The sequence below is a fragment of the Vigna angularis genome, chromosome 2 (genome assembly GCF_016808095.1).
Source record: "Vigna angularis cultivar LongXiaoDou No.4 chromosome 2, ASM1680809v1, whole genome shotgun sequence".
Lineage (NCBI taxonomy): Eukaryota > Viridiplantae > Streptophyta > Magnoliopsida > Fabales > Fabaceae > Vigna > Vigna angularis.
This window is the reverse complement of record NC_068971.1, coordinates 7159903-7185942: the sequence shown is the minus strand read 5'-3', so window position 1 is coordinate 7185942 and position 26040 is coordinate 7159903. Positions and strand designations below refer to the sequence as shown.

The window sequence follows — 26040 nt, the reverse complement described above, 5'->3', positions numbered from 1 at the left end:
AGCGGCGCGTCGGCGCGGTTTCACGGTGGCGGCACAACATGGTGGTGGTGAGGGTGGTTCTGCTCTCGCGGATGGTGGCTTCGCGATGAAGAAGGGGAAGTGGTGACGCGATGAGCAGCGGTGGTGGTCCGGTGAGAAAGGAGGGAGAGGAGCTGAGAAAGTCGGAGGGAGAGGGAGGGAGATGAGCTGAGAAAGAATAACGGGTGTAAAAAAAAAACAACGTGGCACACCATCGTTAGCCACATCAGTTGGTTTTTAACGGTGTTAGTTTTTTGGGACTAAAAATTAAGCATTCCTAAGGAGGAGGACTAAAATGTACCTTACTTTGAAAGAGAGACTAAAAACAAAAACGCTTGATAGTTGAGGGACTAAAAACATATTTAACCCTATTATATACATATATCTCTTTATATCTATATTCATATCTATCTATCTAAATAAAAATAAAAATAGGTTGTTGTAGGATATGTCCTGAAAAGGTAATTAAAGAAAGTGAGTTAAAATCGAGAAAAAAAAGAAGATTGTTGTAGGATATGCCCATGAGGAAATGAATTAAGTAAGTTGTTGTGAAGATGAAGATGGGTGACAAAGAAAAAAATTGAAAAAGATACGAAAATGTATTAGGTGTGATTTAACGTGGATAAAAAAATTACTTTTTTTTAATCTACGAAGACCTTATATATTAATTATGATTTGAATAAAAAAATATCATAATTAACTCTTGTTAATTCAAATTATAAGTCAAATAAAAAATATTTCATAATTCTAACATCCTTTTTAGTAGTATAAAACTATTAAACTAAAACATTACATAAATAATAAACAATAACTTACCAAGAATTATAAACTTCCAGTCAATGAGAGCTTATGAACAAAACTCTATTTATGATTGTTGCTATTCTCTCAATCTCACGATGAAAAGACTAAAAAGACATTATTCCTAAACTCACACCATTAAGGTAATCATTGCAAAAAAGAAAAACATAGACAAAGACAAACAACACAAAAGCAAGGGTAAGCTAGTGTACAAATAAAACCTAAGATAATAATTTAGTTTAACATATTAGCAACATTCAAGAACAAACAATTTATACAACCACAAGACCACTATACTCACTTATTCGGATATGATGCTGATATAGACTATTGCAGACATGCACTCATGGTAGTATTTATACTCTATAGAGTTATAAACAAGGGTAACTTGACCTACTCACCATGATGTAAATCTTCTACTCCTATAATCCAGAGGGCTTGGGTGAAGATCCCCTGTCATTCTCTCTGCCATCCCATCCAACTCTACATGAGTTAAATGGTTGGTAGAATATCAGGATACCCGTGTACCGCAGTCTCTCTATCAAACATTCTCTTACAACTTGCTAGAAAATAGTATCTCTCCTTGAGATTCTTCTCATAACACACTTTTCTCATTCTCATATTACATTACACACCACTTTCATTCTCATCTAAATCATATATTTATATATACATTGCATACAAACATATATACCATTGATTATACTTCAAAGGACCATAAACAACCCCAACAAGTCGTCACAAATCACAAAAAACAATTGATGTTCAAGATGCAGAGTTGAAACTAGAGAGTTCCACAACCTAACTATGAACATTTCCACAACCTATGGATTTGTTTTGAGAGAAACAAATTGAAAACCAACAAGTTCAACAACTGAGTTGTGACAAATTTCACAACTTGTGGATTTACTTTAGGAAGTGCGAATTTGAAAATAGAGAAGTGCACAAGCAAATTGTGAATTTTTCCATGAGTAGTGGAATTGTGCAGAGCAGATACTAACCTCTCATATTAGTCCCCCAACTGCATAACAAAGTTTCAAATGACTCAACAACAGACTCTATACCATCCAATTCAACATATACCTACTCCTTTAGAGATCCACAACTCAAACCCCCTTAATTGTACCCAAATTCATGCAACACAACCTTATCAACTCTCTACTGCATTACACCAAATATTACTGGGTTGACAACTCTCACAAGTCTTGAATAACTTCAAACAGTCCCCAAACTTTTGTTTTACCCAACCAATCTTTTACTAAAAAACTCACATATCAAAACCTTCAATTTCACTCCAAGACAAGTAGTAATTGAACTCATGTTCTTTCTCTCAACTCAACACCATAACTTAACCATGTAAAAATGTAAACCAATCATAAAACACCCCTAAAACTTACCAAACCGTAGGTTCCACTTTAAACTCAATACTCCAAGAAATTGTATACTAATTCTCCTCAATTTAGACCACCAAGTGATATATTAACCTTCCTTTTTTACCAATAACATCATCAACACAATTTTACAATCCAACCGTTTTCATTTCAGCATACATACACTTGCATAACATTCATATATTCATAAAATCTCAAGGCACATAATTAATCACACACAAATACTATTTTTATCAGAAATCACATTCCATCTCATCATTCATCAGTTTTCACATCAATACACAACATATACAAACAACTCAACATACTATATTTCTTAATTCAATGCAATTTCACAATTCAACCAATACTTCCCCATACCAACATTAATTATGACTTTCCTAACAAACAAAATCAAATAAAACTAGCTTTAATTATCTTTTTAGAAAACCAAACTGTTATAGAAGTCCTTATACCGCTTTCACAACTCAAAGAACTCTATCTGCACCTATAGACCACAAAATCATGATATGGGTACTCTGTTAGAATCACTGATCAACAAAGAATCTAAAAGAAGGCTAAGACCACACATGTGATAGAGAGAAACCCCACATGCATTGAAAAATGTGAAACCATAGAAAAAGAGTAAAAAATTGACTTACTCTATTTGAGAAATTGATTGCGTAGAGTTGAAGATTTTATCGCGAGGAGCACACATGCGATCTCTGATCTTCAAACAAATAAACAAGATGCAAGAACCTTAGAAAGAAGACAAAAGACTCTAGAAAAGTGATTTCTAGAAATGAATGTTTTAAAATAATGAAACTCGTTTATAAGAATTCCTTTTATATTAAAACCTTCTAATACTAAAATAGTAGAGTCTTATTATTTTTAACTCCTATCACTTCTAAAATATCATTTTCTAGGTCTTAATTACTTTATCAAGTATTATGGCAAATGAATTATAATTAGCGTAATAAAATTATGATTTTAAATTAATGATATACACAAACATACGTGTTTATAGATAAAATGCAAACAATTTTTTCTTTCATTCATACGTAAGTAGTCATAATGGTAAATAATATTTTATAATATACTATTTCTTTTGTGAAAATCATATATAAAGTGATCTGAATTAAATGATAGTGTAATAATCTATAAAACAGTATAAACTTTATTTATACTCACACTATTTTACTTTTAATCTTTATATATAGTATTTTTAATCTCTTCAATATTTTTATAAAATAAAAAAAAGTCATTACAAAATATGTATCAAATTAGAAAAATAAAATTACACGTGCAAAATTATAGGTGGCAAATTTTAAGAATAATAATTAAAAAATAAAATTCCACAAATATACACATTTTATTGTAAGTTAAATCAAATTAATGACGAATTAAAATTATATATATGTATATATTAATTGTATGGCAATGTAAATTATTATAAAAAATCTTTATTAAGTGGCATATAGGTGGATAAATGGGCATTACAATGTATAAATTTATTATTTATCAGTATTACTATGTATACCATTTTCTGTAATACAAAGGTTATTCTAATTTAATTTTCAGTGTGTTGTTGGGGATGGCCTTGTAGTTGAACTTGGTTGTTGTTCCCAATCGCAAATCAGAATCGTGGATCAAAGCTGAACCATTGGCATTCTCATGAAATGCTCATGATCTCGGTTTTGCAGTCCCTCATATCGCTCTGCTTATTCTAGATCCGTAACAGATTGCAACAATCAAGCGAATCTGAGAAGAGAAGAGGCAAAAGATGTATATGGCATATGGGTGGCCGCAGGTCATCCCTCTCGAGCAAGGACTGTGTCCATCTGCACAGAAGATTGTGTACCTCAAAGTTATCAATCGCACGTTGCTCGTTGTGTCCCCCACTCACTTTGAGCTTTGGAGCACTTCCCAGGTACACGGATCCGTGTTTTACCGGTTGTGTGGTTGGGTTCTGTGTAATTTTTTTTGTTTGTTTTTGGGAGAGAATTGATATGGGTTTTCCTGGAGGTGGGATTCTGCAATGTGGGTGTTTGAAACTTAATGTTTGTTTGGGTTTGAATTAGTGTGTGTGTGTGCTGTTTTGGGTGTGGACTGGTTTTCATTAAGGCGAGTTTATTGTGAATTTGTGACTATACTCAATTGTTTTAATATTTATTTTTTTGGCAAAAATGTGAATTGGATTTTGATGGAGGTGAGTTTCTGAAATGCGGGCAATTAAAGTTGAGTGTAATGGATTTATTTATGTATTTTTAATTTTAGGATAAAAGATGAAGTGGGTTTCATGGGGCTATGGGGATGATTGCTTTAATGTGGGGTATAAGGAGTTTGGGCTTAACAGTGTTTATGATTTTTTGTTGGTTCAGCATAGAGTGAGACTGGGGAAGTACAAGAGAGATTCAGATTCATTGCAGAGGGAAGGAGAAAACATGCAGGCCGTGTGGAGCCCTGATGCCAAATTAATTGCTATTCTTGTAAGTTTGCTAGTCTTTTGATACATGATAAGATATATTCTATGAATGACCAACTTTACATTCTAAGTAGAAATCTTCAAGTCATATTCATCTTCCTTATAAATCTATGTTTTCCGTTTGCAGACATCTACCTTCTTTCTTCATATTTTCAAAGTCCAGTTCTCAGATAAAAGAATACACACTGGTGGTAGACAACCCTCTGCTTTGTGCCTAGCTATCATTTCTCTTCTGCTTACAGAGCAAGTTCCTTTTGCAATAAAGGATTTGTCTGTGTAAGTTTCCTGCTCGTTTTAATTTTATAATTTTCTTCATCTACATGAGATGAATCAATTTGATTGAATAAAACTATTAAACTACTACTAGTATGGATTGTGGATTGTGAATTGAATAGGATTTTTTCTTAGTAATTAAAATTGTATATCGTCCATTTTATGAAACCAGCAAAGGTATGTTAATTAGTTTTGTGATAGTTCAAATAGAGTGTAATGTTTCATTATGAGTTTAGGTATTTGTAAATAAAAAGTAGAAGAAGTATTATCTTGGCTCCGAAGAATACGCCACTTGTAAAAGTCTGTATGCATTTGATTGTTAACTGCCAATGCTTTACAAAGTAACTATTGGTATCAACGGTAAGTGTAATATTATGGGTTTTTGATTATTTTGGAAATTGGGTGTCTACATGATTTCTTTTTAACCCACTGGCCTTATCTAAGTTATAAACTAATGTTGTAATACCTCAATGTTTCCTAGAAAGTGTCAAATTTCTGTGATTCACTCTGTGTATCATAGTCTAAATCTGAAGCCATTTGCAGTGTGATATTGATACTTCTCTTTATTCTACTGTTTTGTCAGGAGCAATATTATCAGTGATAACAAACATATGTTACTTGGACTTTCTGATGGAACTTTATACAGTATATCTTGGAAAGGGGAGGTAATTTAAAATACTCGACTAAACAATTTTGGACATTGTATGGTCATTTGTATCTGGCAATATCCAGCCGTGTATGCAATAATATTTCTTTTTTGTTTTGATTTTTAACAATATTGCTATCATTTTGTGACAGTTCTTTGGGGCTTTTGAATTTGATCCACAACCCACTACTAGCTTTGACAATTCTCAAATGCCACTTACAATAGAGAATGGTCTTTCTCCTAAATCTCACCCGAAGGCTCTTATGTTCAATCACGTTATTCCTAGAAAGTCTGAAATCAATCAACTGGAACTTTGCCTTCCATTGAGGTTGCTATTTGTCTTGTATTCTGATGGGCAACTTGTCTCATGTTCTGTGAGTAAAAAAGGCTTAAAGCAAGTTGACTGTATCAAAGCAGAAAAGAGGTTGTCTGGTGGTGATGCTGTCTGTACCTCAGTAGCTCTAGAGCAGCAAATTCTTGCTGTTGGTACTAAAAGAGGAACAGTGGAGTTGTATGATTTGGCAGAATCAGTATCACTTATACGGGCAGTCTCTTTGTATGACTGGGGGTAAGTTTTGTTTATTATACATGTAATAAATCAGCATCAGATTGAAACATTCATGATCTACTTCTCCATTGAATTTGAATGTTGTAAGATCATGATATATACCTTTTTAAAACCAAGTGTAGATACACTCTTATTTGTACACTTTAGATACAAACTCACTCTAGAGGAGTATTTTCCTTTATTTAGATGGAGTTTGGTTTGATGGCTTGGAATATTATATTGCAGATATTCAATGGATGACACTGGTCCTGTTAGTTGCATTGCTTGGACACCTGATAATTCTGCTTTTGCAGTTGGGTGGAAGTTAAGGGGGCTTACAGTTTGGTCCGTTTCTGGTTGTCGCTTGATGTCAACTGTACGACAAATAGGCTTAAGTTCCATGTCTTCTCCAATTGCTAAACCAAACCATGATTGTAAGTATGAACCATTGATGGGTGGTACCTCACTGATGCAGTGGGATGAATATGGATATAGACTTTATGCTATTGAGGAGGGGTGTTCAGAGAGAATTCTATCATTCTCATTTGGGAAATGCTGTCTTAGCAGAGGTGTTTCAGGCACTACATATATCCGTCAAGTGATTTATGGAGAAGACCGTTTACTGATTGTGCAGTCAGAAGAGACTGATGAACTTAAAATGCTACATCTTAAGCTTCCAGTTATGTGTTTGATTGTCAAATTGTGAACATGTAATTTGCTGTATGGATATCTCTTCTAAAGTTGAAAAGTTTTTGCAGGTTTCTTATATTTCCCAAAACTGGCCAGTTCAACATGTGGCAGCTAGCCAGGATGGGATGTACTTAGCTATTGCTGGTCTTCATGGTTTGATATTGTATGACATACGATTGAAAAGATGGAGAGTATTTGGAGATGTTACTCAAGAGCAAAAGATTCAGTGTAAAGGCTTGTTATGGCTGGGGAAGATTGTTGTTGTCTGCAACTATATTGATTCATCCAACACGTGAGATACTTTTGTCACTTAACATGTTACATGCTGTTGATACTTCACAAATTTTAGTGCTTTTCAAAAATATCTTTCATAATCAAGTGGTGTTCAACAATGTACCTGTATGAAAAAGCCTAACTCTAATACATGCCCATACACAAGAAAAGAAATAGGTCTCATTTAAATTATGTCTTTTCTGTAACATCATGCAACACCATTTTGTTCTAAATTCTTTGTCTCTTGTGTCTCCACATTTTATCTTCAGCTATGAATTGCTCTTTTACCCAAGATATCACCTTGATCAAAGTTCATTACTCTGTCGAAAACCATTGCTTGCTAAACCAATGGTGATGGATGTCTATCAAGATCATATGCTTCTAACTTATAGACCATTTGATGTCCACATATTCCATGTGAAATTATTTGGTGAATTATCTCCTTCAGGAAATCCAGATTTACAGGTAAATGCATACTTTCAAATAGTTCTTGTTATGCTCCTTTTCTTTTTTATTTCAATTTTTCTTTTGCAAATCCTGCATTGTTATACATTTTTAAGTGATAACATGACAAACAGCTTTCTGCAGTACGAGAACTTTCAATTGTTACTGCCAAGAGCCATCCTGCTGCAATGCGATTCATTCCTGATCAACTTCCTAGAGAATCTATTTCAAACAATTACAGTTCAGTTTCATCAGATTCATTAACAAGAGAGCCAGCAAGGTATATGTTCTTGTGAACAGCCTTACTCACTTTCTCCACTTTGTTTTTCTATTTCTCTTATTAAATCATTTCAAAATACCACTATCCATGAATCTGAATGCATTACAACAAAGTATCCGTGTAATTATTGTCATCTCATAACAATTTAAACATCTATGATGTCGAAATAAGTTGTTGGCTTACTGAACTTTGTTGTTTTTGTTACTATTCTTACAGCCAATAGTGCTATTTTTCTCTCACTAATAATTCATCTTAAAGAAATTTATTTCCTTAATATTTTTTGCCAAGACAAATTAACTAGGTTGAAGCACTCAATGCAGGAGGTGGGATTATATTTTCATATTAATTTCCTCATGAAAGTGTTTTTTGTTCTAGATGTTTGATATTGAGGGCAAATGGGGAGCTTTCACTTCTTGATCTAGATGATGGACGGGAGAGAAATCTTACTGATTCAGTTGAACTATTTTGGGTCACCTGTGGTCAGTCTGAGGATAAAACAAATTTGATTGAGGAAGTTTCATGGTTAGATTATGGTCACCATGGAATGCAGGTAACTCATTGAGATCTTTCCTATTCACTGTATGTACTTCCGTAAATTTGACGAGGTTTATGACTTTGATTCACCCTTGGTGTATTTCCTCTTTACTTGTCTGATAGTTTTTTACATGGAAGTTTACTGTTGCAGGTTTGGTATCCATCTCCAGGTGCTGATCCTTTTAAGCAGGAAGATTTCTTACAGGTATGAAGAAAGGATGTTTACAACCTTGTAGGCTGCACTGAACAGAATGCGTTACTTCATACTCATTTGATATTGTATTCATTCTTTCAGACCTTTTTGTGTATATTATACTATAAGCTTAATAGTATTTTTGGTCCCTATACTTGTAGCAATGATTCAATATTTTCCCTATATTTAATTTTGACTAATGTGGTCCTTATATTTTTTAATAAGACTTAATATAGTCCCTTTCATTAGATCAGCATTAACATCTTTTAGAGGATGATGAGTTAACATTTTCTAATACAATCACCTACTTTATTTTACGCATTTATTGTCCAATTCCAAGGAAAAAATAGGAGGAATGACGTTAACATTAATAATTTAACGAAAGAGATCACATTCAGCCTTTTAGAAAATATAGGGATCACATTGAGTAAAAAATAAATAGAGGAAAAACATTTCATCATTGCTACAAATATAGAGACCAAAAATGCTATTATGTCTTGTACTATAATTATGAAGAAATCACATGCAATTGAAGGTCCACATAGTTAGTGTATGTGATTGGCTTCATATTCTTTAGAATACTTTGGTTTTACCCTAAATGAAGAACTAGACCCAGCACGTCTGACTTGTTATCTTCTTTACTGTTTCCTTTATTGAGTAATTGCTGCATTGTCTTACAATTTATCTGGTAGATAATAGATCTTGTAAAGAAAAACAATTTATTCCATTTGAAGCAAATAAATTCAGTCATTCCTTCATTCTGAAATCAGTTAATTTTCTGGTATTTGCCACAATTTTTAGCTGGACCCCGAGCTTGAGTTTGATCGTGAGGTTTACCCTTTGGGACTTCTTCCAAATGCTGGTGTAGTTGTTGGTGTTTCCCAGAGAATTTCATTTTCAGCAAGTGCTGAATTTCCATGTTTTGAACCATCTCCTCAAGCACAAACAATACTGCACTGCTTACTACGACATCTTCTTCAGGTACTGCATTGAGTTAAATTAAGATTGTTATAATTTCTTGAACCATTGGTTCATATTCTACTTTTGGGACATTTTGGTCTCTTGGTTGCCTTTCTCATTCAATTCTTGAAAGAAATTTTTTTAGTATGGCATCCATTCACTATACTGACCAATAAATATCATCTTGCAATCAAAATCAGGATTTTACCTTAAATCTAGAAGCGGGTAATCATTGTCAAACTATAAAAAATGGAGAGGTGCTGAGGTCAACCTGTGTGATTACGAGACAATGCATGTGCTTTATTTATATTGAGAAAACGGATTTAATATAATACATAGAGAAGATTTGGTATACTCTAACAATAAAAATATGATACGGGAATAAATGAAAAACGTTATTAATAATGCATAATTTAGGTATTGCTCATTATAAAAATCCTGTGCCTTATTTCTGTAATTATAACACTTCCTCTCAAGTTAAAACATGCAAGTCATATGTGCTCATTTTGCTGCAAACATGATTGTTCTTTGGTCTTCTTAAAAAGGACTCGGTGAATTTATTGGCAGAGTTGTCAAATCTAGTGGTGATGTCTCCAAACTCCAACTTTTCTCATGAAATGACAATTTACCTTGATATGTTTGGTCCTCATAAAAGAAAAAATTTAGAGGTAATGTGTAATGCTGCCTAGTTGTCACATATAAGGTGTTGTCACATATAAGGTGCATTTGTGAATTTTCTTGAAATTTAAGCTCTTTGAGGATTTACATTAGCCGTATGAGCTAACAAGTGGCTGATGACATTGCTCTGTATTTTGCTTTCGCAATTGATATTGTTACAACATTTTGTTTCTTACTTCTCCACTATATTAAATCACATCCAACAAGAACACAATAATATGAAGTGGAGCATTTATCGCTTAGTGACCTTGCCGATCAACATTAGAATACCTAACAATTTGAGTATTTCCCTTACCTTCGTAAATAAGGTCTTTGTCAAGAGCATTTTTAATCCATTTTAGGATTCGTACAACTATATCCCGATGATCTTGATAAGGAAATTTTAAAAATTGACTTACTACGCTTATTGCAAATGCAATGCCAGGACAAGTCAGAATGGGGTAATTTAGCTTACCAACTTATCATTTGAATCTCCCATGGTCAGAGTACGACTCTTGGTTAGCTACAAGTTTGATGCTCAGATCCATTGGTGTGTACACAAATTTAGCATTTAATATCTTTTTTTCTTTTAAAATGTCTAGAGCATTCTTTTTCTGAGATATGATCATACCATCCTTGGATTGTGTAATACCTATACCAAAGAGACAATGCCTCAATGTTCAAGAACTTTTGTTTGGACCTGTTGAGCAAGATATTGCTTTAAATGGGCAATACTTGCCGTATTATTAATTGTGATAAGAATGTGGTTTGGGTAGATACATCATTGGAAATAATGATTAACATCACTTTGAATCCTTCCAAACCATTAGATGACAGTATGAAAATGTCCAAACCATGCACTGGGTGCCTGCTTGAAGCCATACAGGGACCTACAAAGACAATGGACCATATTAGATGACTCCTTATGAGCAAAAAAATAGGAGGTTGTTGCATGTAAAATTCATCATCAAGATCACCATTTAGAAATGTATTTTGGATGTCAACTCGAAACAGATTCCATTGACAAATAACTGCAATGGAGAATAGAAGTCGGATAAATGTCATTTCTCTAACAGGAGTGAAAGTTTTAGTATAAGTATATCTTGTTTATAGATTTTTGTGTATCCATGGGCAACCAAGGTAACCTTATAGCAATCAATATTACCATTAGGACTTGCTTTAAAGAGTGTTCAACCATTGATCCCCAACAGTTGATTTGCCAGTTGGAGAAGGAACCAACTCCCAAATCTATAAATCATTGTTAAACTATACGAAACAGGTAGACATTGAGTTGATGCCATGTGTTTATGAGACAATTGAGAAAACAGAATCATTATAATAAATAGAGGAGATTCGGTATTCTCTTATAATAAAGATATGATTGAGAATAAATAAAAATGTTTATAATAATACGTACATTTATAATCTAGACATTCTTGATTATGAAAACTGTCTTATATATATATATACACACACACACATATACACAGGCATATACACACATTAGTATATATAATCCGTACTTCATAAACGTCAATTGTCATATTCATAAGTAACCATAAAGTAGTAAAAATCTTAACTGGAAAACACAAATTCACTACAGATCAAGTTTTGGACAAGTTACAACTCATGAAGCATAAAACGTAAACACCAAAGTAATAGAACTTTTATCAGAATTGGGGGGTTGCAGCTTTGCTCATATGGAGGAAGAATAATGGTGGTTATGTTCAGGGTTTGATTTAACAGCAGCATCTTTGATGTTAGGGTTTGCAGTCATGCAGAGACAATGAAGAAGCTTCAAACAGCATGGCTTCAAATCTAAGGCTCTAACTTTAAAACTGCGTCAACAGATTACACTGGGTCAAAACCTTTGAAATGGATCAGATCATGAAGTTGAAAAAATTCACTTGAATTTCCTAATTTTATGACTTTCCCATTTTACTTAAGATTTTATATTGCCTGTGACTTCATGAGCGATTTGAATCCTTCAGAGGGATTATAATCGTAAAATAATGCAACTTTATGATTTGAATTCTGATTGACTACCATTTATATGCCCCACTCTGGGGCCACGTATGAATATTAAATTTAAAGAAAGGAAGCCAAAGGTATATTCTTATTAGGCATCTTATGAACATAACAAGTATTTAAGAAAGAAAAAGAGAAATTGCAACGTTTCATTATTGATGTTGATCCTTGAGAAGTTTGTTAAGAGTTGCAATTTTTTACTTTCAGGAGCTACATGAGTTGAAATTGATCTTTAATCTTGTTGAATTTGTCATAGTCTTTATTTTTATTTGCCATAATTTGTGATCCATTGCTTTAAAACATGCAAAGAGTTAGATAAGAAAATAGTTCAAAATTATCACAGAGGATGTGAGAATTGTCAAACAGATTTTGTCCTGTTTTTGTACTAGATGGAACATATATGTCTTTTTTATATTTCTGATAAGGATTGCCTATTGTCTGAATTTCTAATCTTCTTATTTGTCACCTCTATTGTATAAGAAACAATAGATTCAACAAGATATAAGGCCTGTCACATATTCAAAATGTTTTGGGAGCCTGCAGTTGTCTGCTTATAGTTGGGGTTTCGTTTTGTTGCTTATATTTTTTTTGATTTTGTTTTAGAGGCATGTTGGACCTTGTTCTTTTAACTTATCATTTCTCTCTTAGTAAACTCTTGTTCTATAGAGAAAAGATATATTTAGCTGATTATGTCCTGTTCATTTATGTTTCTTCCAGAGGGACAAAATTGAGGAAGCTTTAAGGCTGGCAGAGCTATCAGCCGAGAAGCCTCATTTTTCACATTGTCTAGAGTGGCTTCTTTTTACAGTTTTTGAAGCAGATATATCAAGGTACTTCAATCTGGAAATGTTAATACTCTAAAAATGGGACAGGATCAATGAACACTTATTAAGTAACAGACTATGTATAATTACACTTTTCAAGAAGTAAATTTCATCAATGCAATTATTGAATCATGGGATATTATTCTTGTGATCATACAAATCAAATTTTACATATCTAGGCATTTGTAGGTGTGTACTGTAATCTAATAGTAGCTATTTACTTGTATTTTAGATTGGATATTGTATAAAGTATCAATTAGTTTTTAATTATACAAAATTTTGTAAGACTTGATTTATGAGAACCTTAAATATAACAGTTAGATCGATAAAGTTCACATTTTTGTAAATTTTTCATCCTGTGTGCTCTCATTGCTGATTTTGATGCCTTAAAGGAGCCATTTACCTGTAACAGCCTTTATAAAAACAGAGTTTAATTGCCTATATCAATATTTTGATTTTCTTCAGACTGAAAACCTGTCTAGAAGTTATAAACCTCAAACACTTTGAAAGTTACCTGCAGAAGCCCTCATTAATAAGATCAATAGGACTTAATCTCATGATCAAATCATTCCTTTAATCTGAAATATGATATTAATTTGATCTGACGAAGTTGATAGTTGGAGTAAAACTTAGTTGCCGTATGGTTTTTGTGTTAGCTGTTTAATTGCCACCCCAATTATTACAGGCCAAATGTGAACAGGAACCAGATCTCAGTTGTTAAACATGCTAAAAGCTCTCTTTTAGAGAAGACCTGTGACCTGATCAGGAATTTTCCAGAGTACCTTGATGTTGTTGTAAGTGTTGCAAGAAAAACAGATGGTCGTCATTGGGCAGATTTGTTTGCTGCTGCTGGAAGATCAACTGAGTATGTCCTTCTAGCATCTATAGTTTTCATTTTAATTTCAACTTTGATTACTATGTGGAACTGTGTTGTAAATGTTTTTTCATTGTATATTTTGGATGTCTAATTGTTTTGGGGGTTACTGTATAGATTGTTTGAGGAATGCTTTCAACGTAGATGGTACCGCACTGGAGCATGTTATATACTTGTAAGACTCACTTGCCTTTCTCAATAGGTCCCTTTATCTGTGGGAATGTTAATATCTTATCATTCTGTTCTGGTAATATATATATATATATATATATATATATATATATATATATATATATATATATATATATATATATATATATAATTTTTCTTTTATCTGCCAAGTTTTGCTGATAAGAATTGTTTGATTCAATTTTAATTCATAATTAGGAGGTTTTTTATTCATGCCAGGGTTTCTCCTTTCTGACAATTGGTTTATGAATTGAATATTGCATTAAGGATGACAATTCTGACATTTATTAGGTTTTAAATTTTCTGACTTGTTAGACTATTCTCTCACATTGTGCACTCTTACTCTTAAAAATATAAATAGGATTTTTTTCTGTTATGATTGCAGTATTAAGTATGTTTTAGACTTGCTTAGTTAAATTTAATAAATTTCACATGAATAAAACAGGTCATCGCCAAACTGGAAGGTCCTGCTGTCAGTCAGTACTGTGCTTTACGGTTATTACAGGTTTGGGGTTTTGATTGCTTAAGTTTTTTTTTTTGGTTTTATTTAATGAACTTTAGTTGCATCAATAATGTGATTATCAAAATTCTACAGGCAACACTTGATGAATCATTGTATGAGCTTGCTGGGGAGCTGGTATTATTTTGAAATGCCATTGGACTATCATTTTTTCTGGTCAAGTAATAAATCTTGTGCAAGTTCCGTCTTTGTTAACTATTTTGTTTTGGGTTCTAAGGTGCGTTTCTTGCTGAGATCTGGTCGGGAGTATGATCAAGCATCAACTGATTCAGATAAACTGTCTCCAAGATTTTTAGGCTATTTTCTTTTTCGTTCTAGTGAGAGGAAGCAATCATCAGATAAAAGGTTCATTTAAACTTTAGTCAATTGTATTTTTTTGGTTGCTCTACCATCAAAGTTGCCAACCATACTAACTAGTAATTACCTCTGGAGCAGCTCCTCATTCAAAGAACAAAGCGCCCATGTTACCTCTGTTAAGAATATTTTAGAAAATCATGCTAGTTACCTGATGGCTGGAAAAGAGCTCTCCAAGCTTGTTGCATTTGTAAAAGGCACTCAATTTGGTTTAGTGGTAAGATCATACTGATTAATTTGTTCTAGTACCTGAGATAACTTTCTTTCTAGTTTTAAGAGTTTAAATTGTTCAATGACACCAATTGTAGGAGTATCTACAACGTGAAAAAGAAGGGAGTGCACGGTTGGAGAATTTTGCTTCTGGACTTGAACTATTAAGCCAAAAGGTTTTGGATTTTAGCATTTCCATTTCTTTAGTTTTTCCATCACCTTTTCTCTTTTCAATCTCCCTTGGTATAGTTGTTGATGCATAAAATCTTTGATTCTTGGTGTACCTTTCCTTGTTTTATTTACTCATGCCTTATTTGTATTCTCTGATTATACCACAAACTGTTTGTGGCCTGGTATATTTTGGTAAAAGTTTTGTGGTTTAGACATGGGTTTATTAGATAGGTTTCTTATGCTAACTTAATGAAATTGATCAATTGTGCTCTAAAGGTCTTGTGATGTTGGAGCATTCTTAATCCTCTTGTTATTTTGTTTTCCTTCGTTTCTCTCTTTGGTAAATTTTCCTTTTCTATGGAAAACGTTGTGATATCAGGGGAAGATGTAAGTGTTGCTTGGCTATGTGTAATATTTTAAATTTTGAAATTTCTCACATTTTTACAGAGGGAAACAGATGTGCTGGTAGACTTGCTAATTTGGGAGTTGAGTCTAAGATTGAGTTTGTGTGGCTGGATGTTTTTCCTTCTTGTTTAAGTTTTTATTTTCTTAGAAATAGGTTTGGTATGCCAGAGTATAGATTTTCTTGATTCATGGATTTTGGTTCATGATTTTTTTGTGTAGTTGTTTCTTTTTCTCTTTTATACACATATTCTTGGGAGAGTAGGTGACTGGTGAGATATGAGGTACCAACCTTAATGCGAAGTCATGTTCTCATAGTGATGCTTTATTAGCAACACAGTAATAAAAAAATAACCATGTATCATGATTAAGGTCTTAAAAGGGGTAACTGATTTCTGAAGCCAATTTTGAATACGCAATGATCATTTGGCATGAGCTTGTATAGATATATACTGATATTTTATTTAGTTTTGTTCTTCTTCATTATTGAACATTATTTTTGTTTTCAGTTTCAAATGGGAACATTACAAAGCCGCTTGGATGCTGATTTTCTCCTGGCACATATGTGCTCTGTGAAGTTTAAGGAATGGATAGTTGTCCTGGCTACTCTCTTAAGACGATCTGAGGTATGTTTGACTTTTGTCTGTAAAGGACAGGAAGATCTGAAATTATGCTGAGATGAATTCATCAAAACTAATGTTGAAATTATAAGCCAAAAAAAGAAGAGAGAGATTTGGAAAGTTTAATGCAATGGGTTACGAACTATTGAACGTAATTGCGATGTGTACCCAAATTTTACATTAGAAATTGGTGGGAGGAATTGTTTCTGAATGTAAAACAAACAGGCCCTTAAATATACTTTCTTTTCTGGGTGGGGCCTTCATCACTCATCACATTGCATGTCTGAATGAGCTAACATTACTTTTTTTTCCATCTTTTCCATCGTAGGTACTACCACCCCAACCTTTTTTCTGAAACATTTCTAAACCCATTTTGTCCAGAATGTTCACTCATTCAGTGCAACATACGTCATCTGTTACAGAATTTATTTTCTAATTAACTTTTCGTCGTTTACATTTATTTAGTTCCATATGACATTTTAGGCCTTATGGTTGTGGTAAAAGTTGTGGTCAAATTTTCCTTTTCCTTTGAGTGCTACCATTTTGTTATAGAGCCCTTAAAGCACTCTGATTGATCTACCCTGCTTGAACCTATGGTTTACATCTCTATCTTTTTCGCTGTCGTTGTATGTGATGAATTCAAAATACCTAAGTTGTGTGACTTGTGGAAAGCATGATCTCATTTTTCCTTTCTTGTCTCTTTCTTTTGACATAATTGTAGTTTGAGAAGCTCCTTCATTATGACATGCTTAATAAGTTAATTGGTAAACCAAAGAGAAAACCGTAATCTTTAGTTTATGTGTGAGTGTGTATCCTTGGTAATAACTACCGCATAAACTTATTACCCATTTAGTTATTTGACGGAAAGAGACGAGGGAATGTGCATCCGGAATTTTTTGGGTAACTGCCTACACATACAAGTTGTACTTTTGGATTGTCTTGCCGGGAACATGCTTCAATATGCCACATTTGTATTTTTTTTTTCTTTTAAAGAGGTTCCCAAATGTATCTAAGGGAGATATTTTTGTGCAATTTTTGTCACATGTGGATCTTTTTCCATTTCAGAAAGGGTTCACTTTTGTTGACAAGTGTATTTTTGAGATGTTTTAGGTTCTTTTTGACTTGTTCAGACATGATGTTCGGTTGTGGAAAACGTACAGCACCACTATGGAGGTATATCTATTTGTTGTAGGCTATTGTCTTGGCATCATGGCATGTACACTTGAATGAATTAAATATGATGTTCCTATCTGTTTCCTTTGCACTACAGTCACACCCAGCATTTACAGAATATCAAGATTTGCTGGCAGACCTGGAAGAGAGACTTTCATCAGTCCCAAATGTAGAAAGAAAGTAAAAGTGAATATAGATCTCACATTTGATTCCTGCTGAAAGATATCTGATTGATTGGATGGTTTTCTCATTGGCTACATATGAATCTCATTGATCATGTCACACGTAAGGACTATGCATCCTTTCCCTTGGATATGATTGTGGGGACCAGAATTCCAAGTTATTATTCCCTGGTTTACCATGTTGTTGACAACAAATTATTTTATGGTGTTAATCCAATGAATCCAGAATATAGTACATGTAGATAGAGGTTAGTAATATCTGTAGGGAGGCTTGTGCATGTCTGAGGATTTCATTATTGTTTTCACTTTTGATCACATTTTGTAACATGTGTTTTTGTAAAAGCATAAACAGATCTCGCTGTATATATTAGTTATATGCCGTTGATCAGCCTAACATTCAAAGTAGAATTTATGCACTTTATTTTCTCCCATAATTGAGCTTATCCTTGAATTGTTAGTTTCTGTTCCGTGTTTGCTATTTCTATTTCTTTCTGCACTTCTATTTTCAGTTCTATTTTATACATTGCATTATTTCATATAAACATATCTTATTGATATATACACTATTTCTTTTAACTTGTTGTGGAGTGTAGTCAACTGAACATGATCGCAATTAACAAATGCATGTGTGGTTTCAAGTTATTTGAAGTTTTTTTACGAATTTCAATATAAAAATGTACGTTCCAATGCATGAATTGAGGATGAAAGATTTACGAATTTCTATTATTTCGTATCGATTACCTGCGATAGTTATATTTGAAGATGAATTTTCTCTCCATTATAACATTCTTTTAATGTTCCAACAGGCTATTCCATGAAATCATTCACTCTAGAATAATAAATTTCATATATATATATATATATATATATATATATATATATATATATATATATATATATATATATATATATATATATATATATATATATATATATATATATATATATATATATGAATGTATGTATGTATTCTTTAAATGTAATTAGATTAAAAATTATTAAAAAATGTAGTATTTGTTATGAAAAGGTTAATGTGCTAAAGCATCACTGCAGAAACTTAATGTCTCATCAAAATTGATTCCTCAAATTTCACATAATTCACAATATATCAAATGCATAATAGATGAAAAACAAAGGTACAGTGGATTAAGCCAAAACTCAGGAGGAGAAATTAGACAAACTGAAAAGTATTTATATATACTTTTTATGGTTAATTAACTAATAAAAACTTACCTATTACTTATTGATTTTAAAATAATCCTATAATATTAATCTAGTGATTATTTTCTCAAAAAAATTTACAAGTTGGTACGTGACAAAATAGATTGAACTTGTATTCGCCACTAATTTAGTAGGGTGTAATGACATTTTCAACCTTCATAATCCGTATTTTCACTTAAAATTTAATTTTTTTAAATACTTTTATATTATATTATTTAAAAAATATAAATGTGATAATTTTGTAATTTAATTAATTAATACTTCAAAATTTAAATTTAAATTATTAATTGTAATAAAGTAATTTAATATTTAAATATAACAATTTTTTTCATTTATTAATCAATTAAAAATATAAAATATAATTTTTACTTTAAATAAAAAATAAAAGGTAACAAAATTAAAACATCAAGAAATAAAAACTCCACTCCATCCCAACTCTAGTAAAGTCAATAATAGCTGCACAAACACGTGTACATTACTTTATAACAAGACTAGAGACAAAATATCAATGTTTTTTCATGAAAAAGAAAAAAAATTTAAGGACAAAAAATTGCTAATATAAGGTTGGGATGAAAACGTAAATAAAAAATTTATGAAGGATAAAAAATATGGGAAATTCTGTTTTCCAGTACCACTGTAAACTTAATGTATGAATTAAGGAAGAACCAAAAAACGTTAATTTAAATATAAATTTAACCAGTAATTATATTAATTTAATAAAAAATATTGCACTAGTTTAATTCATATAGAATGACTATGAACCACACAGAGGCGTACGTTTTGTCATTTTTTCTAGGACCATGATAGTTTCAAATTATCATTCTTTTATACTTCTATTTAACAATCATAAATATGATTATTTTATTGATACTTATTTTTATTAGTTAAATATAAAATAGGTTGTAAAAGAAGTAAAATAAAAAGTGGCGTATCTTTTTTCTATTCTTAATGGCATGACATGCCTACAAGTTGTGAAAAAGTCATAAGGTAAGCTATTATAAGACAAATGGCACCTTCATATAACATAACAAAATCTAATGCCATGATAGAATACAATCTCATAATCTTTTCAATCATATCCTCCACTGATTCACATTTCTGAGCCAACCTTTGCATTGTATTTACCCATTAATCACAATTTTTAACTGAAATTTTATTTGTTTTTTGTATAATAAATTTCTTAGAAGCAATAAATAGGACCTAATTATTTCTGTATAGCTAATTTACATTAGAATTAATGTAACAAAACTGCTAAACCCTTTTACAGAAGTCCCTGTAAAATTACCAGCTAAAGCTATAAGACTTAAAATGAAGATTTTCTGCTAAACCAGATGAGCAAATGGCTGCAACCTCCTGCTTCATCTTCTTTGGTCCCGAAACAAAAACTCCAACTCTTGTTCCTTCAACTTCCATTAGCATTCCTGGAAAATGAGAAAAAGAAAACAAAAAATCATTGAATGTTCATTTGATTGATGAATTTCTTGGCCATGTTTAAAATGCGTGAATGAAAACTATTTCTGACTAATTTTTTAGAGTTCTAAAACGCATTTTACCTTGAAGTGATAAACAAATGACTTACTTCTGAGATCAGGTCTTACACCAAAATGCACTTTTGTAGCTTGAACAAGGGATTGGTGGGGTAGGCTTTCCACTTCTTTATCTGCGGATGCTGACCCTTCTAAGTTCTGAATCTGCTTTGCTTCTACATCGTTGTGTTTCTTGTTCCAAAGAAAAGCTACACTAGCAGTCATTGTTATGGACACACATATTGCTAGCATGCTGAGGAACGATCCCAAAGATTGTGAAAATATTTTATTAGAATTGTAGTCTACGGGGAAAATGATGTATCGTGTAATGATCCCAATTAGGACAAGGAAAATAATGAACGAGGATGAGATTATAGCACACAGCCAAAGCCAACTGTTAGGACCTAAAATAGCAGATATGGGTGCATCTGTTGCCTTGGGCTTGAACCTTATATCTTGAACGTGGCTTTGAGTTTCCAATACATGCTCCTCCTCTCTTGTGATGTAGGCCTCAATTTGTAGTTGCATGTTAGAAATATCAAAAGGGGTGCCAGAATTTGGAAGGATTAGATCCAGCATTGATAGAGAGGAAGAGTTCTTGAATGCACAGATTAGGACAACTTTTGGGGTTCTGCATCTGAATGCTGTGCTCAAATACAGTAGCTCCCGAATGATGGAGATAAAGGGAGTGATTCCACTCCCTCCACTAACCATCACAAGAGTGTCATAATCATACCTAGTTATATGAGGAAATCAAAACATTTTCGGATATGAAGCCACAAGTGAAAGGGTGGAAATTGCATGTAAATTTTCTTTGGTTCATTAGATGCAGACCTTAGATAATTGGTTGATGCAGGTCCATATGGACCTTCAACAGAGACACTGAGATGATCAATTGCTGAAGGGGTTGAAAGCAGATGGTAGAGCTTCTGGGACCAAGTTCCTTCACCTTTGATGACAACACTCAACACTTCTGGCTCCAAATTACTATTAGAAGTAATGGTAAATGGATGCCATTGTAGCTTGGATATGCTTGGTATATTTATGAACATAATACTTGAGGGGCTATAAGTTAAACCTGCCAAAATCCAAAACATGTCAGATAATATCTGATACAAAATATCTTACTAAAATATCGTCATATTTTTTCTAGATCAGTTCACAGCAACAGGTAGTGAATGTATAATGTAAAACAATAGTGACATATATATAGGAGTGTTGTGTCAATTATATAAATATATATACCATGGCTCTTGGAGAAGTTGAGTTGTAGAGTTTGACAAGGCAAAAGACGAGCAGAAATCAAAGGAACTTGGTATCTTGATTGCAGAAACCTTAGGTAGCGATCAACTAAGAAGAGGTAGAAAGCTGGGAGCATGGTGCATGCATAGGAGAAACCAACGTGAAAGATGAAGAAGAGAATGAAGAGGATGTAGAGGTAGTGAGTGTAGAAGAAGACTTCAAAAGCTTTACGCCTAATACGAGGGATTGTTGCAATCCACATCAACAAACCAGCAACCAAAGATACCTCTCCCCCCACATTTGAAATCCCTTTTGTTTTCCATTCCAACATCTGCTTCATAGCTCCAACATAAGAAACAATCATGTCTCCAAAGACAAGACAACAAAATATATCTCAAATTGAACTATGAATCAGAGTCCATGTATAGCTTGCTACTGTGATTTTTTTACACTGTCAATAAAAGTCATGTGATGGTTTCTAAGATACTTATCACAGAAATTTGGTTTATGCTTCATAGACAATAAGCTATAATTAAATCACAGTTTTACGTTGTTATTACCTGAGATACTTTCTGTTATATATGCAGCTATTGTCGTTTGATTTATAGAAAGAAAGTGTGAACATCAACATTTATATCCTTGAGTGTAGTCAGTGAGAGTGAGCACTCATTTCAATGGATTATTGATTATTTTCAGTGTATTCCCTATTCACTCTTTATCTTCTTCACGTTCCCAAGAAAAAATAAAATTGTCTCCGTTTATTGCGTTTATTGCATTGGTGCACTGCTTTTTAGAAGTTTCATGAATACATTAACTTTTCTGGTGATAGTAATAATTTCTTACTGCAACAATTTCCACAGTTTAACTACTATTCAATGAAGAAAACATTAATTATACTTCGTATTTTAAAATTTATAGAATTTTTATTTAACATTTACCACTTACTCATATTTCAAAAGGCACCAACGGAAAGAGATATATAGTAGGAAGGATATGAAGATGAACCTTTGAAAGTTGATGAGTAACTGCCCAATAGATGATGGAAAGAATACCATGAGCTGTGAAAAGGGTCATGGCAATATGTCCTAGCCAAATATGGTATTTGATGCAACTCTCTGGTGTTAGTCCAACCAGTGGTAGCACTGAGGAACTACGAACAACTGGGAAAAACAAGAATGCCAAACATATGTTCCCAACCAAACCCAATTTCACAGCTGCACTAGCTAGTCTCTTCTCCCAGCTGCAAAAAATGAATATAAAAAGTGAAAAATCTACCACCATCACCACCACCACCAATCGTTTTCATGAATATTAAGAAAGAGAAATCATTAGAAAAATAGTACTAAAAGTCTAAACCTTGATGCAAAGGTTACATGCCCATGTTTTTGAAATGTAAGTGGTTGATAAGAATGTTCTTACACTTTTACACCTTGTTCTGCTGCTGATTTGTGGGTGATTTTGGCAAAGCCATTGTGCAGATAGATTGAAAAGGACCATAAGAGGAGAACTATGAACATAGACAAGAAGGCCAGTTCTGTGGCAGAAACTATGCCAAGAGGGCCTCTCACAAGAACCAAACGCTTCCATATGGATACCTCGTGTTTCTTTCTGCGTCATGGACCAAATTAATAAAGCCAGTTATCAGAACAAGTTTTTAACAAAATAAAGCTCTTGGCAGAACGAATATGATAAGAAGATCGAAATGGGGGGTTTCAATAATGAGAAAATATTGGACCTTTTTTTCATGTCGGAATCCTTTCCTTTGTTGGCTATGTGAACGTAGACACATCCCAAAGCAGCTATGAACAAGATTGGAGAAGTGTAAACCAGAAGATTTGCACCTGCAAAAGAAGATCATTAATTGGACTTTGGATATCTAATATAAACATGAACTGAATTTGCTCCTATATATATATATATATATATATATAGCTGAATCAGAAGGAGACCTTGTGTATCTAAAACAGATTCAGTCTTTGCTCGAAGGCAATGCTTCCATTTTTGCTGGTAAGTGTTTGTAGGAGTCATTATCCATACGAAAATCCATCCCAGAAACACAACCAGCACCAACCACCTTATGACAGATTGAACCCTGCCATATTTTTCTTCAGAAATCGACTTTTTCTCCACTTCTACATTCATCTTTGGTTTCTCTTTCCCTTGTCTCCTTCTGCCTTATACTCTACACAAGAGAGAATGGTGACACAGTTTGTAGAGAGAAAAAAAAACTGATATTTGTGTGACTATATATATATATATATATATATATATATATATACACACACACACACGAGTGGCAATTACTTACGTATGGTGGTGAAAACTAAAGCGATTTACAAGACCAATTGACGATGAATTCGAATAGAACAATAATCTCTTTAATTATGTAAAAGTATAACACTGCATATATATTCTTACTGTTGATAACTTCACTTAACAACAGCATTTAGTTTTAAATAAGCAGAAATGAAAAACAAAGTCAAAGTTGGAGTCTCTGTCAAGAAGTTTACTTTAAGCCTAACTCAATCCCATCAGTTTCTAAGGTCAGGTTTGCATCCCACTTATATGTTATAATTTGGTCTTATCTCTAGTCGATATGGACTTCTAACACATTCCTTTCATACTGAGATATAGACATCTGGAGCGTGATAGTAGAAATAGATGGTCCGATAGTAACTTGACAATGAATGAAATATGATAGGCTCTAACCATGGTTCTCATATCATATTAAGAAGTGAATTTTAAGCCTAATTCAACCCCATAAAACCGATTTGTAAGATAAAGTTTGCATCTCACTTATATATTAGAAATTGATCTTATCTCTAGTCGTGTCAACGTTTCAAATGTTGCAGTTACTTAGAAAACAGTATTATATATCAGAATCTGTTAGAAAATCATGTGGGTTATAGAAAGTTGACAGGGTTAGAAGGTAAACCTCTTCAATGTGGTGAATCGTCCCAGCTGAAATGGTGGAAACTGGAAAGTTGGTATCGCTCCACCGCAAATATTTGGCTCTATATAGCGAGGTAGTGTGTTGTGTTCATTTCTGGTGAGTGTTGAGAATTCGATGCTGAGTCTAAGTAGGAATAATCAGAGATAACTTGGGATCACTTTAACTGAAAATTTTGCGGTTAATAACTAAGAAGAACAACCTTCGTAGGCTCGTGCCTGAAACAACTTCATGTTGGTCTGCGCGTGTTTCGAGTGTGTGGGCGTGTGTGGAATTTTGTGTGCACAAGAAAGAAGAGAAGCAAATATTAATGAATCATTTCTTAAAACAACGAAAACCAAATTTTGAGATAACTGTTTTACACAGTTGTATGAAAAAAAAAATGTTAACTTTTTATACTATTCTACACCCTTCAATCTCCTACGTCATTTGCATATCTGATAAAACATATACACTCATACAAAAACAAAAAGGAAAGAAGTGAAAAAAAATAAATTAGTGCAGTTAAACATTTTCATAAGGACACTGAGCGCAGAAGAAAGAAAAATAGTAGGATGAAATAGAAAGAAAGAAGGATGATGTTTATGATATGATGAGGCAGATAAGAAAATGATGAACACCACATTTTGTTAACTAGTCATTTGTATGGGATTAAAATATTGAATATAGGACTTAATTTTCATATAGATATTCCTTGAACATAATATTGGTCATCGAAAGAATTTCAAAAGAACACGAAAATTAAGATTTTTCAGAAAATAGATTTCTATTTAAAGAGTACATAAATCCATCAATTTAAAATTATTAATATTAAGAAATAGATTTTAAATTTAATTCAATTTTACCAACACATAATTTATATATTATAAATTAATTTTATTTTTAAATTGACGTGGACTTCCAACGAAATTAACAGCGATAAAAAAACATATTAGGAATTAAAATTTATAGCCTCTGAAAGAGATAAGTAGGTACATAAATGGAAATGCAGAGAGTGCAGAAAATTGAAAATTGTATGTTTAAGTATTTAATGGCGGTAGCAGGTTGTGTTCTGGGTCGGTCTGCAGTTCTTTAAGCATTATGCATTCAAATTTGACCCAAGCATTATTTTACTAATTAAAATAATAAATTTGATTATACGTAATAAATTAAAAAATATAAAATCATTAGCTGTTTAAAATTTCTTTTACATTTTTCTATTAATCGCAAATTGATCAGTGATGACATGAAATAATAGAGATAAAAAATTCCATTTTTAGTTACTTTTACAAATATAAAATCAAACCGTAAAAGTAAAACTAAACTTTAAAACTAGCTTAAACTTATTGTATATTGTTAAGATATTATTACAAGTGAAAACAAATATAAGAATATAATAATACACTA

At 32.6% G+C, this 26040-nt stretch overlaps 2 protein-coding genes across 3 annotated transcripts; one reads left to right on the top strand and one right to left on the bottom strand.

Annotated features, from left to right (window-relative positions):
- Positions 1-3743: 3743 nt before the first annotated feature.
- Positions 3744-18131, top strand: LOC108329143 (uncharacterized). The gene is made up of 23 exons (XM_017563203.2): positions 3744-4116; positions 4568-4675; positions 4799-4947; positions 5528-5609; positions 5743-6158; positions 6384-6816; positions 6896-7119; positions 7370-7565; positions 7679-7824; positions 8200-8374; positions 8510-8563; positions 9353-9532; positions 12914-13026; positions 13706-13885; positions 14012-14069; positions 14529-14588; positions 14679-14720; positions 14821-14948; positions 15039-15174; positions 15266-15343; positions 16250-16366; positions 17471-17533; positions 17631-18131. Exons 1-23 carry the CDS (start codon positions 3970-3972, stop codon positions 17715-17717), a joined length of 3372 nt encoding a protein of 1123 aa, XP_017418692.1. The 5' UTR covers positions 3744-3969; the 3' UTR covers positions 17718-18131.
- A 2012-nt stretch (positions 18132-20143) lies between these two features.
- Positions 20144-25178, bottom strand: LOC108327207 (ferric reduction oxidase 2). 2 transcript variants are annotated; one of them, XM_017560936.2, is made up of 9 exons: positions 24640-25174; positions 23654-23886; positions 23440-23545; positions 23124-23312; positions 22710-22944; positions 21708-22035; positions 21297-21540; positions 20516-21198; positions 20144-20357 (listed from the first exon to the last, which is right to left on the bottom strand). In XM_017560936.2, the coding sequence occupies exons 2-9, from the start codon at positions 23844-23846 to the stop codon at positions 20218-20220; spliced, it is 2118 nt and encodes a 705-aa protein (XP_017416425.2). In that variant the 5' UTR covers positions 23847-23886; positions 24640-25174; the 3' UTR covers positions 20144-20217. The 2 variants fall into 2 exon arrangements, with proteins under 2 accessions (XP_017416425.2, XP_052728376.1); XM_052872416.1 differs by having other exon boundaries at positions 20270-20357; positions 20490-21198; positions 24640-25178.
- Positions 25179-26040: the final 862 nt, after the last annotated feature.